At 36.6% G+C, this 13,595-nt stretch overlaps 1 protein-coding gene across 2 annotated transcripts in view; it reads right to left on the bottom strand.

The window, feature by feature from the left end:
* The window catches only part of AFF4 (AF4/FMR2 family member 4), a 71,176-nt gene that overhangs the window by 7,423 nt on the left and 50,158 nt on the right, over nucleotides 1–13,595 (bottom strand). For both annotated transcript variants that reach the window (XM_036281723.1, XM_036281720.1), the window contains exons 12-20: nucleotides 13,058–13,146; nucleotides 12,202–12,442; nucleotides 7,482–7,576; nucleotides 6,836–6,899; nucleotides 6,587–6,723; nucleotides 5,511–5,582; nucleotides 4,018–4,111; nucleotides 2,932–2,975; nucleotides 1,747–1,967 (exon numbers count right to left, since the gene is read on the bottom strand). In XM_036281723.1, coding sequence (XP_036137616.1) covers nucleotides 1,747–1,967; nucleotides 2,932–2,975; nucleotides 4,018–4,111; nucleotides 5,511–5,582; nucleotides 6,587–6,723; nucleotides 6,836–6,899; nucleotides 7,482–7,576; nucleotides 12,202–12,442; nucleotides 13,058–13,146 — 1,057 coding nt within the window. The remainder of the gene's footprint in view (nucleotides 1–1,746; nucleotides 1,968–2,931; nucleotides 2,976–4,017; nucleotides 4,112–5,510; nucleotides 5,583–6,586; nucleotides 6,724–6,835; nucleotides 6,900–7,481; nucleotides 7,577–12,201; nucleotides 12,443–13,057; nucleotides 13,147–13,595) is intronic.

Genomic DNA, 13,595 nt, shown 5'->3' with positions numbered 1-13,595 from the left:
TGAAAAGTCTATCACCTAAAGATGTGTATCAAAATATTGAGATGCAATGTCATGATTTGGTATTCACTTTAAAATACTCCGGGGAGCCCTGGCCGGTTTGGCTCAGCAGTTGGAACATCGGCCTGCGGAACAGAGAGTTCCGGGTTCAGTTCCTCTTAGGGGCACGTACCAAAAAAAAAAAACTCCGCAGAAAAGAATGGGGGGTGGAGGAAGATAGAACATGATTAGTAAATGTTGTGTTGTTGAACATGAAACTGAGTGATACATGGGTTCATTATATCATTCTGTTTCCTTTAGTAAATGTTGGAAAACAGCCATACAAAAAAGGGGTAAGCCCTGGCCGGTTTGGCTCAGCGGTTAAGAGCGTCGGCCCGTGGACCAGAGAGTTCCATGTTCGGTTCCCGCTAAGGGCACATACCTCGGTTACAGTTTGTTCAGTTTGTCCCCGGCCCCGGTTGGGGTCATGTGAGTGGCAACTACTTGATGTGTCTCACGTCGGTTTCTCTCTCTCTCTTTTCCTCCTTCTCTCCCTCCCACTCTATCTGAAGATAAATGAAAAAAAAAAAAAGTGTCCTCGGGAAAGGATAAAAAAAAGTGGAGTGGGGAGGAAAGGAAAGCAAAAAAAGAGGCTACAAAACTCGCACCAGGGAGAAGAATGGAGAGTAAAGTAGGGGTGACTAAAGAATTTCATATTTGTACCTTTCCTGAGCAGTACTGATAATATTTCAAATATTACAAACAAATTAAAACACAATTGTGTTAGATGTTGGGGTTCCCCTTCCATTATTCTGTCACCATTACGCTTCTTTAGGGATAGGAATCTTTCACTGTTATCTGATTATCTGTCCATACTATCATTATTCAAATGTACTTTGTGACAAAAGGACACTTGCTTTACTACTTTAGTGTTTCTCTACAAAGGATCTACCTGGATAGACACCACACATACATATATGCTAATAACATCTACTAAAATAGCATGGTATTTGTATAGTTTTTAATTTTTAATAAAAATTCCATATTTTATAATTTTTATTGTTCTAATATTTAAAAATGCTAGCAATCTATTCATTTTATAGTCTCTTTTATCACATAAGTTTCTTCCAATATACCTAAAAATCCAGTGTGAACATGCTTTCTTATAATATCTCATGTTTAAGATGTCTGGATGTGATCCTATGCCTAGAACCAATTTTACTATTAATCATCCTAGAACAGAACAGATATTTTATTACTTTAAAAATATATTTTTTAATTGATTTTTAGAGAGAAAGGGAGAGAAAGAGAGAGACACACCAATGTGAGAGAGACACATGGACTGGTTGTCCCACACACAACCCTGACCACGACTGGGGATGGAACCTGCAACCCAGGTATGTGCCCTTGACCAGAAATTGAACCAGAGACCCTTCGGTCACAGCTGATGCTCTAACTGCTGAGCCAAACCCGTCAGGGCTATAGTTTATTATTTTTATAGTATTAGCTGCGTTTGATATACCAGAACAAAGGCATATTTGTCTTAGACCAAAAACTAGTTTTAGTTTAGTTTGTGTCACCAGTATAGTGAAAGGTATTTTTTGACCAAATTCAGTACATTCAATATAATTGCTAAGCATGGAGATTAGCAAACTGATTATCATTAACTTTAGACTAGATAATAAACTAAAAATGCAGACAACTTAATTATGTCATAAAAATTCCTTTTAACAATTCCACCCTTCAAAGTTTTTCCAGAGATCATCCTACCTTTTTGTTCTTTGGAAAGCTGCTCAGCTTGGTCCCAAATTTCTGTGGCATAGAGGAAGTTAGATGTAACCTGAACATAGCTGGCTGCCATCTGGTGGATCCTATGGGGAATGGTCACTGAAGAACCACTTGCTGAAGCACTACTGGCCCCAGAAGAATAATTTCCTGAATTGCCTGGCGACAACTTTGGAGAAACAGGGGAAGGCATCCCAACAGCTTTGCTACACACAAAGAAACAGGAAGTTTATTCTTATGGATATAGTGAACATGACAAAAATCAATGTATTCTCTTAGGAAGAGCCCACATGAAGGTTTTTAAAATTTAAAGATTTTTTCAAACTAGAAGGGTTCCCAGAGAAGTACAATTTCTTCTAAGTAAGTACTTTGCTCACTGAAGACCACTGTGAATTATCATTTATCTGGACTCTTTGTTTTAATAAATGGCAACAGAACAAGGAATGGGAAAGAAATGTTCGTACTGTTCCAAGACTTAATAAGTTAGATCTCTTCACTCCCGGCTCAATACACTTTCGATGAGCATATATTTCGGTACTTTCAAATAGTTTTGTGAAAAGTTGGGTGGAATTAACAATTTAGCACAAATAAAAAGTGTGGTAGTAGCTGGGAACATCTTATTTTGAATTCCATAATTTCTGGTACTTTCCTAGTTTAATCAAATTATTCAGAGCTGACAAAAAGGTACAGCTTTCTCAATCAATTATAATCATCTCAAGTTTCCGTCTATTAAATATTTCTTAGAAAACATATGTTGAAAACTGGTAGGTTCATTTCAGCAGTACTAAAATTTGTGGAAATGCCCAAGACCATAAAAAAGAGAAAAAAGCCCTGGCCAGTTTGGCTCAGCGGTTAGAGCGTCGGCCTGCGGTCCGGAGAGACCCGGGTTCGGTTCCCGCTAAGGGCACGTACTTCGGTTGCAGTTTGTCCCCGGCCCTGGTTGGTCGTGCGGGTGGCAGCCACTCGATGTGTCCCTTCACGTCGATGTTTCTCTCTCTCTCTCTCCCTCCCACTCTATCTGTACAAAAAATGGAAAAATATCCTCGGGTGAGGATAAAAAAAAGAGAAAAAAAATCAAACAATTGGAAATTGGACCTTATCCATTCCACTTTTATGTTAAAATAAATAAACTTGTTACAAATAATATTTTATAAAATAAAATTGACCTACCTTCCCAAGCCAGGTGATGGTGCTTGAGAATTATTATAAGAATTCTGTGGAGAAAATAAAATGCACTTAACAAAAGTTAAAAACAACACTACTTATGAAGTACTAATTATATCCAAAAGCACTGGGCCAAAATTGATCTTAAGAAGCCTTATAAATTAAAAAAACAAAAAGCAAAATGTATGTGTTTAAATGTGCAACAGAAAAAAGTTATAGGTAAGAGCTGGGGTGTTCAGGAAGACTTAAGTGAGACACAAAGAATGAGTAACACTCAGAAGATAAAGAAGAGCGGAGAGGTGAGTCATACCATGTACAAAGACTGCAAAAAAGAATGTATGTGATTCATAAAGTTATCTTGGAGGTTTATATCAAGTTATATCAGGTTTATATAAAGAACAAGGGGGGGGGCTATCTTGAGGACCTTTTGGTCAAGGTAAGATGCTTGGACTTGACCCTGAAGGCAATAGTAAGCTACTGAAGGGTTCTAACTAATACTGAGGGAAGAATTTGAGGAAGAGTTATGTGTTGCTATTTAAAAAAAAATACAGAAAGACATTTTAGAAAACTGTAACAAGTCTAAGGAAAGATGGTAGTGAAATTTACAAGTTTAAATTAGGTTTCATGATAAAAACAGCCTACATCTAGTGAAATGCTAAGAGCTACTGAATATGGCCACATAGGTTCTACAATCGGATATATATGTGCATTTAAAAAAATATGTTTTTATTGATTATTTTAGAGAGAGAGGAATAAAGAGGGAGAGACAAATAGAAACACTAATGAGAGAAACGCTGATTGGCTGCCTCCTGCATGCCCCCCACTGGGGATCAAGCCCACAACCTGGGCATGTGCCCTGACTGGGAATCAAACCGTCAACTTCTTGGTGGATGGGTTGATGCTCAACCACTGAGACACACCAGCTGGGCTATATATACATTTAAAAACTCACCAAGAAACCTCAAACTTATTTGAAAGTTCCCAAACAGAAGCTCCTTTCTTGTTGTGGAAGGTAAAACATGAGGGCACCTTTGGACAGAGAGTGCAAATTTTGTCTCCTAACAAATGGACCCTCCTCTTTGGCACACTTACCTTCAAGTGCTCTGTCAATGTCTTTGAGTACTTCAGAGCATTTTCCTTCTTCAGTTTGAATAGCCTCAGGTACAGCAAAGACTGGCATCGCAGGCTAGTCAATGGAAAAGGGCAGCTTATTTGCAGGACAACACTCTCTGGCCTCATCTGTACACACACAACCTTTGCATTGTGCAAGAGTACAAAACTGGCTCATGTGAGCAGACCAAGGCATAGGGGCAACAACACTAACCCTTAGTTAAAACCAAAAGCGGAGTTCTTATTATGGTACACACCTTAGGGAGGAGAAGGAAGGGAAAGAGACCTGGGACTAGTTTCCTATTTGCTGACATTAAAAAATTAAAACCTCACCCACAGAACCCACATGTCATTGTACATGCACTTAAGAAATGTTGAGGGGCAGACTCTATAGATCAAACTATAAGCCATATAAAATTAAATAACAAAAACTAGGAAACTCAACTGTAAATATTACAACTCTGAGGAAATATGTATAAACATGCCTTACAAAGGCCCTGCATGATAATCACTGTCTACCTCTTCAGTCAATTTCATTTCTCAATGGTCTTCTTTTGGTTTCTGTATAGTTTCCATTTTTTTCTCCATCATACAGCCCCTGCATATGTTCCCTCTACCTGAAGACTAGGTCTCCCTATACTCTACTCTTGCCGTTACATATTCTTTTCTTTCAAACTACTTAATTAATTGATTAATTATTTTTTTATCCTCACCCAAGGACAATTTTCCATTTTTGTCCAGATAGAGTGGGAGGGAGAAAGAGGAAGAGAGAGAAACATTGACGTGAAAGGGACACATCGAGTGGCTGCCTCCCGCACAACCCCAACCAGGGCCCAGAACGAATCACAACTGAAGTTCATGCCCTTGAGAGGAATCGAACCTGCGACTCGTTGGTCTGTGGGCTGATGCTCTAACCACCGAGCCAAACCGGCCTGGGCTCAAACTACTTAATTTATATACTTGTGATTAATTACTGTCTCTTCACATTAGACATTATGACAAATAGGACCATGTCAGTTCTATACACAGCTGCACTCCCAGCTGTTAAACATAGTGCCAGGGAAAGTAAATACTTGTAACAAACGAACTACTACATCTCCCTGAAATACAAGCAAACAAACCACATTCTTTATTCTGAGCAAGCTAAATGTTTACTCCCCAAAGAAAGGTATATATATGTGAATGGAGAGAAAGGATACTAAAAGAAGAGCCTGGAAATGTGACCATTTAAGACAATGGAGACTTCTTATTAATCCCACTCTCCCAAGGCTTTTGTCAAGAGGGCAATGGGTCAGAGACTGCCAACTTAAAACCTTTCAGGAGGAATTTTGCGTTATTTTCTACTTTACCCCTCAAGAATAGATTTATGACTGGGTTATGAAATGTTGATTCAAAGATAACTTTCAGAAGCGCATACACAGCATAATTTATTATGGAACTGTCACTTAGCAGAGGTTAGAATAAACAATACTTACCAAAGCACTGTGAGTCTTTTATCTGCAGCTGTAGCATCTGGTGCTAAGTAATTCTTTAGCTTCATAGTATACCTGTGAGTTAAAATAACAAACAAATGACACAGTATTTCAACTTGATCTTCTGACTATCTTAGTCCTCAAAACATTAGATTCTAATCTACATCCTCTTTAGCTCTATTATATACAGTTATGCTGCTTAACAACAGGGATACGTTCATGTTAGACAATTTCATCATTGTGTGAACATCATAGAGTGCGCTTACACAAACCTAGATGGTATAGCCTACATACACTTAGGCTAGATGGTATAACCTATTGCTCCTATGCTACAAGACTGTACAGCATATTACTATACAAAATAACATAAGATTAAATCAAGTACAAGAGAAAATGATGCAATCAACAGATAGGACCAACAAAAGATGTCTGAAGCTGCTGCAGAGATACCATGGCATACAGTTTTACAGTAAACTCTTTTTACTATAATAGAAAGAGTATACTTTAAAATAATGGTAAGAAGTATAGTAGCCCGGCCTGTGTGGCTCAGTGGTTGAGCGTCGACCCATGCACCAAGAGGTCACTGACTGGTTCAATTCCTGGTTAGGGCATATGCCCAGGTTGTGGGCCCGATCCCCAGTAGGGGGAATGCAGGAGGCGGCCAATCGATGTTCTCTCTCATCAATGTTTCTCTCTCTCTCTCTCCCTCTCCCTTACTCTCTCAGAATAAAAAAAGAAAAAATTAAAAAGAAAAAAGAAGTTTAGTAAATACATAACATAGTAACACTGTTGTTTATCATCATTAAGTTTATGACTTGTACATAATTGTATGTGGTATACTTTTATACCAGACGAGCAGTGCAGTGTATGCTTACATTGGCATCACTATAAATAAACAAGGCACTGCACTATGACACTACCTCAGATCCACACCAAGAGATAGAAATATTTTAATCCCACTATAAACTTATGGGACCATTATATATGTGGTCTGTCACTGACCAAAACATTGTTATGTAGTGCATGACTGTATAGTTATATCAGCCCCTTCCCAATGATGTGGCAAGTTTTCCACTTACTTGATGAGCTCCACTGTCTCTGAATACATAAGGAATGGGGATTTGGATTCCTGAGCATTTTTCTCTAATGCATTCCCACATTCAATGAAAGATACCACAGCATCAAGATAGTATACAGCTTTTTCAAATCTGTCAGACTGAGGGAAGGAGAAAAAAAAAATAATGACAGCTACACTGATGTAGCAGTATGAAAACAAACAACAATTTAATCTAATTAAATATATAAATGTGAGGAGAATATTTACATACCAATGCATCTGCATTGTGCTTTAGCTTTTTTGCTTCTTGTAAATAATGGTCTGCTGAATAATTTCTGCAATGTAAATTTTTATGGTAAATATTTTTCATAAGATGACAATAGTTCATTTTAGTCTCTAGCATCCCTCAGTTTTCATGTCCTCAAGAAAATAAGCTATTACTAAAAAACTTGATTCACTATTTTCCTGATAAATGTTAACGTTGAGTTAAGAGCATAAATAGTTTTGGCCATCGTATGGCAAATTTTCTCTTAGAAAAACAGAAATCAAGCTCCCTAGTATTAAATACTAACTTATCTAAGTTGTTTGAGAAATTTAGAGTAAATAAAAGATTAAATAGTAGAAAGAATCTCATCAAAATGGAGCAAAAAAGGCAACATTATTCTTACATATTTAAGAAAGCCCCTAAACAGTGATAGTAGCAGCAGTAAGTCACATCATTCACATCCCCCACTAGAGTCACAGAGTTAAGTCAAAGGAGCAATACTTGGGGCTAGTGGGTGCCTTTCAAATTAAAATCTGATTATTCTGTAGATCACAATATGAATTCTTCTAGTCACTGACAGAAATTAAAATGAGTTTCTTATATGCTGATTGGTACGATTTCTTGAATGCATAAAAAATCTTATTTATCTCACCTGTCATCAAAGGCAAGCTTTGTTCTCCGAGGCTTAGAAGCTTCAGGAGTTGGTGTAGATGGAGGACAGTTAGAGGAGCTATTTGAAGCCTTTTCCTGACCAAAAAAATATATAACTATGTTTAAAATTGTGAGATTAAAATTAAACTAAAAATATTTCCTGAGCCACTAATATAAAGAAAGCAAAATTCCATTAACTTCAGTTAATTAATTTCCTTATTATAAAATTTTTTAAATTTCAGACTGTAAGCATCTTTTTATAGATTGAATTCATTTTACATAGTCAAAAATTTTCATTCTAATATTAGGGGTCTACTACGTGCCAGGCACTGACTGACCTAGGTAGCTGTTAAAACATAAGACACGAAGTTAATAGCAAAATAGCAGTACTATTTAAGATAAATTTCCTGGTAATTACTGGTAAATGAAAACAGAAATAAAAATATCTAACATTTACTGTGTGTCTAGTACTTACCAGGCACTAAGTTAACTAAGTACTTAGCATAGTCATTAACCTTCAACAACCCTATGAAATATGTACTGCTATTAGAATAGAATAAAAAGCAGTCTCCAAGAGATTAAGTAACTTGCCTAAAGTACAAACAGCTTTAAGTGGCATTTCAGGAATATGAATTTTAAATCCAGATCCGTCAGATTTCAAAAGCCTAGCCACTTTCTTAAACTTTATTCTGCCTATCAATATAGTCCTGTATGCCAGGACTATGACTGCTTGCCCATCCAGCCCTATCTTTAATAAAATGAATATATACTTTCCATAATAAAACATCATAAATAATAAGTAGACTTTATCCTACAAATGTATATTTCAACATCAGAAAACCCAGTAATAAACAATTTTACTACTGGTGTTTAAAATCTATTTAAAAGGAATCATATAACCATTTTCTTTCTTTTCTTGTATGATTAAGAGCTTTTCAGTTCCACCCATTAAAGCTTACTTCTAGAAATAAAAACAGCCCTGGCCGGTTTGGCTCAGTGGTTAGAGTGTCGGCCTGCGGTCCTGAGAGACCCGGGTTCGGTTCCCACTAAGGGCATGTACCTCGGTTGCAGTTTGTCCCCGGCCCTGGTCGGTTGTGCGGGTGGCAACCACTCGATGTGTCCCTTCACATCGATGTTTCTCTCTCTCTCTCTGTTCCTCTCTCTCCCTCCCACTCTACCTGAACAAAAAATGGAAAAATGTCCTCGGGTGAGGATAAAAAAAAAAAAAAAAAAAAAAAAGAAATAAAAACAAAAGTCCTGAGATTTGACAAAATACTAAGCTCTTCATTGTAAAGTTTGCATGTTTATAAAATGGCTTCCTGAATATTATGTTGCAATGTAACATTACTAGGAAAGCTTTCAGATCTTCTAACTTTAGTTTTATTGAAGAAAAACCAAAGTTTCTGAAAATAAAAAAATTTCCAGATAGTTCAGTATACTTTCTTATATAAGAATTATATGTTTGTGCCCTGGCCAGTTTGGCTCAGCGGTTAGAGCGTTGGCCTGCGGTCCGGAGAGACCCGGGTTTGGTTCCTGCTAAGGGCACGTACTTCAGTTGCAGTTTGTCCCCCGCCCTGGTTGGTCGTGCAGGTGGCAGCCACTCGATGTGTCCCTTCACATCGATGTTTCTCTCTCTCTCTCCCTTCCTCTCTCTCCCTTCCACTCTATCTGTACAAAAAATGGAAAAATATCCTCGGGTGAGGATAAAAAAATAAATAAATAAATAAAGAAGAATTATATGTTTGTGATATATAAAATCACTATGTGTGGCGATGAATGTTAACTAGATTTATTGAGATCATTTCATAAAATACACATATATCGAATCATTATTTGAAACTGATATGTTATGTATAAAGTACACCTAAATTTTTAAAAAAATGATAGAACTATAAGAAACAGACACATCCTCTATACTTGTGTAAATAACAGAATGAAACACACTTCTGTCAGTGAACAATAATAGGACAAACTGACAAAATATCAATCAGCACAAAGGTTTGAAAAAACAATTAATCTAATTAAATGATATAGATCCCTATCCCCAATATATGCAGAATACCCAATATACAGAGAATACAACATGTAGACTATTTCAAACAAATATAGATTAGAAAAATCTTCCATATACTTTATAAATATAAAGCAAATCTTAACAAATTTTTAAGATTCCTACCATGCAGACCACTCTCCAGTTCCAATGCAATGAAGGCAGAAGGTCTGATCAAAAGATAACTAGAAAATCTCCATATATTTGGAAACTGAGTAATATACTTTTAAAAAACTCTTTGATCAAAGATGAAATCACAATGGAAATTAGAAAATATTTTAAACTGTGTTATAAAGACATTATATACCAAATCTGTGAGATGCAGCTAAAGCAGTATTTAGAGGGAAATATATAGTCAAACTGCTTATATAAGAGAAGGGAAAAAAGGCTTAAGATTAATTTGAAAATTAATGACGTATCCATCTCTAAAAGTTAGCAAATAGAATAGCAAAATAAACAAAAAGAATAAGCAAGGAAATTGTAAAGGGTATAAATTAATGAAATAGAAAACAAAACAAATTATAGAGAATCAATAAAAACAAAGGCTGTTTTATAAAAAAAATACAAGTAAACTGATAACCTTCTGATGAGACCAATCAAAGAAGAGATGACACAGAGCTAATATTAAGAATACAGAAATAGCCCTGGCCAGTTTGGTTCAGTGGTTAGAGAGTCAGCCTGCGAACCAGTGTGTCCTGGGTACGGTTCCTGCTAAGGGCATATACCTCGGTTGCAGTTTGTCCCCGGTCCGGGTTGGTGTCGTGTGAGTGGCAACCACTAGATGTGTCTCTTTCACATCAATGTTTTTCTCTCTCTCTTCCTCCTTCTCTCCCTCCCGCTCTATCTGAAGATAAATGCAAAAATGTCTTCTGGTGAGGATTAAAAAAAAAAAAAGAATACAGAAACATAAGGAGAGATGTTAGATATTAAAAGAATAGTGAGACACTATAATGAACAGCTAAATGCCATTTTCAAAAATTTGATGAGCAAAAATCTAGAATAACAAAATAAAAATTATATGTAATTTTGGTTTTCCATTAGTTAATTTTTCTTTAGTTGATATAAGAAATAGCATCTTTTCTAACTAAATTAAAGATTTTTCTTTAATAAACCCATACATAGTTGTTTAAACTGGAAATTACTAAGACTAACAGTGACGATTTTAACAACTGTTAAGTATGATAAGATCTTGAAATTAAAATAATCAGGGCCTCTATTTTATAGTTTGTCGATAACAACAGAGTACCAAATAACTACATTTGATCCAACAAATATTTCCTGATTACCCAGTAAATTCAACATTGGGTAAAACACAAAATAAGTAAGATATAAATCCCTGCTTTCAAGAAGCTAATGAACCACTAAGGAAGAGACACAGGCATTGAGTTTTACCTATGAGATAACAGAAGCCAAATGAGCAGGTGAGTTTATTGAATGAGTGCTTAAAAAAATGATAATGGGTTTCAAGAAATAAAATCCTACAATTAAAGGAGGGGAAATGGAGAAAAAGCTAATAAGCAGGTCAGCAGAGATCTGGAGCAGTGAAAGAAGCCAACAGGACACTCAGGTTCCTTGCAGATACTAGGACTAACTCTCTAAACTACTATAGAAGGGTGCCCAGCTGGGGAAAAAGCCTTCTCTATAAATCCATTTGAGATGTTGTTCACAATTAAAGTGATCTCAATTTAAAAGACTTAATTACCACATTTAATAATCATGGCTAACTGTCTTTGTCTAATTTTTCAACTCTCAAACCTTTGCTACTTAAGTTACAAATAATAATCCAGTGAATTATATCTTAAAAATATAGGTATTTTATTAATTATTTTGTCACAGAGTTTGCTCCTAGATCAGAACAGTTTAGAAAGCAATGCAAATAACCTGGTAAAACAAACTGAAGATTATAGATATAGATCAAAGAAGATTTTTCAAGGCTGCACTAATTTCCATCCAAATAAATTTAAAATATGTTCCTACATATGATCATGCTCTAGGAATAATTCCAGTGTTAGCTCAATTAAAGAATTTCTTCTTCTTCATGAATCAAAGCCAAATGGGTTGCTTTGTCACTTTGTGCAATATAACTTCATCATAAAATCCAATTTAAAAAATCTGCAGCAGCCTGGCTGGTGTGGCTCAGTGGTTGAGCATCAACCCATGCACCAAGAGGTCGTCAGTTCAATTCCCAGTCAGGGCACATGCCCAGGTTGTGGGCCAAAACCCCCTGGGGGGGGGGGGGCATGCAGGAGGTGGCCAATCGATGTTCTCTCTCATCGATGTTTCCATCTCTCTTTCCCTCTCCCTTCTTCTCTCTCTAAAATCAATAAAGGAAAAATGAAAAAATAAATAAATAAACAAATAAATCTGAAGCCAATTCAAACCATAGAGAAGCAAATGGAGCTATTTATAATTTGATCACAATCAACTGTTTTTCCACAACCAACTCTTCCGATTATGGGTTTCTACCTTATTTACTAGGCATGTGGCCAGCTGATTTGCTGCTTTCATGCATTAGTTTATTATCAAGAACATAACATTCTGAGAGTAAAAATGCACAGGCCTATAAATTTAATGAGATGTTTACAAAATTTACAAAGCACAGTGTCACCGTGGACAAGTCATATGGCAATACAATTGAATTTTCAAAAGACTCAGGCCCCCAGTGTCTTACCTTGACCTCCTTAGAGCTACTAGAAGTCTTCCCTTCAGTTTTCTTCTGCTTTGACGTGGAGGAACTGTTTTTGCTGCTGCTACTATTTTCCTTGTTGCTGTTATTACTTGACTTTAAGGAAGAAGACTGACTAATAGTCCTCTTCCGAGAGCCATGCTCTGTTTTGGGATCTTTTGAAGGAACAGGCCCAGCAGGAGAAGGCAACAAATCCTTTTCTTTTGCCACACTCTGTTTAGATGACCTGCCAAACCAAACAAATGCCCTCATTTCTCCACATAGTCATAGAGGTGATGGAGTTTTTCATTTCTCTTTGTTTGCTTTCAAGACAAGTTTGTTTTTCCCTATGAGATTACTAGGACATACCTTCTGCAAAATAAAACTGTAAATTGCATGAGGGCATGCATCTTGTCTGGCTTTCCCCCACAATGGTTGTATACCCAGTGCTTAACCCCTAGCCTGCCATACAACAAATATTCAATAAATACTGGTTGAAGAACAAAAAGATGAATGGTGAATGAAGATCTTAATACTCATAAATTAGCAATTAGTCTTTTGAAAGTCATACATAAGCTTATCTAGCCAGAAAGTGGTAAAGCCTTACTTTAATTCTTATCTTACATTCACCTTTAACTCCACTGAAAAAAAAGAGCAGAGGAAGAAGTGACAAAATCTTAAATGCTTTCCATCCCTGCTAGTTAAAAGCAAAAAGCTCCCATTATTTGGTATGTGTTATGTGTAATGTGCATACATGTATATGATATGTACTTGCTAAAAGGAATATTCTAAGAGTATGCGAGAAAGTACCCAATATGACAGACATATATTAATACACATATAGCATGTTTTGGGGACATACTCTCTGTTGCTGGATGGCTTGTGGCCTGCTGAATTTTTGTCCTCTGTTTTGGGTTTCTTGCTCTCACTGGCTCGGTTATCATCTTCATTCTGGATGAAAAACAGAAAAAGAACTGCTGGGTTTGATCTTTATTGATCTAGTTTTAATTTCCAGAACTAGTCACCCTCAAAGAGTTTATCCCTGATAAACTTCAGTAAGAAGAAAGATGTGAAGTAAAATATTTCATTTAAACAATGTTCTGTGAAGCAGGTTTTAAGGCTCAGTAGAAGTCTCCTATTTTAGATAAACAGAGCCCAAATATTAAAACAAATTTCCTATAGTTTTTTTTTTTTTTTCAATCCTCACCCAAGGACATTCCTCCATTTTTTTGTTCAGATAGAGTGGGAAGGGGGGAGAGAGAGAGAGAAACATTGACGTGAAAGTGACACATTGAGTGGTTACCACCTGCACAACCCAACCAGGGCCGGGAACAAACTGTAACCGAGGTACGTGCCGAACCCAGAAACCGAACCCGGGTCTCTTGGACCGCAGGCCGACG

This window comes from Molossus molossus, unplaced genomic scaffold, assembly GCF_014108415.1.
Source record: "Molossus molossus isolate mMolMol1 unplaced genomic scaffold, mMolMol1.p scaffold_m16_p_4, whole genome shotgun sequence".
NCBI lineage: Eukaryota > Metazoa > Chordata > Mammalia > Chiroptera > Molossidae > Molossus > Molossus molossus.
Note: the sequence above shows the minus strand (reverse complement) of the source record. Positions and strands in the feature narration are given on the sequence as shown.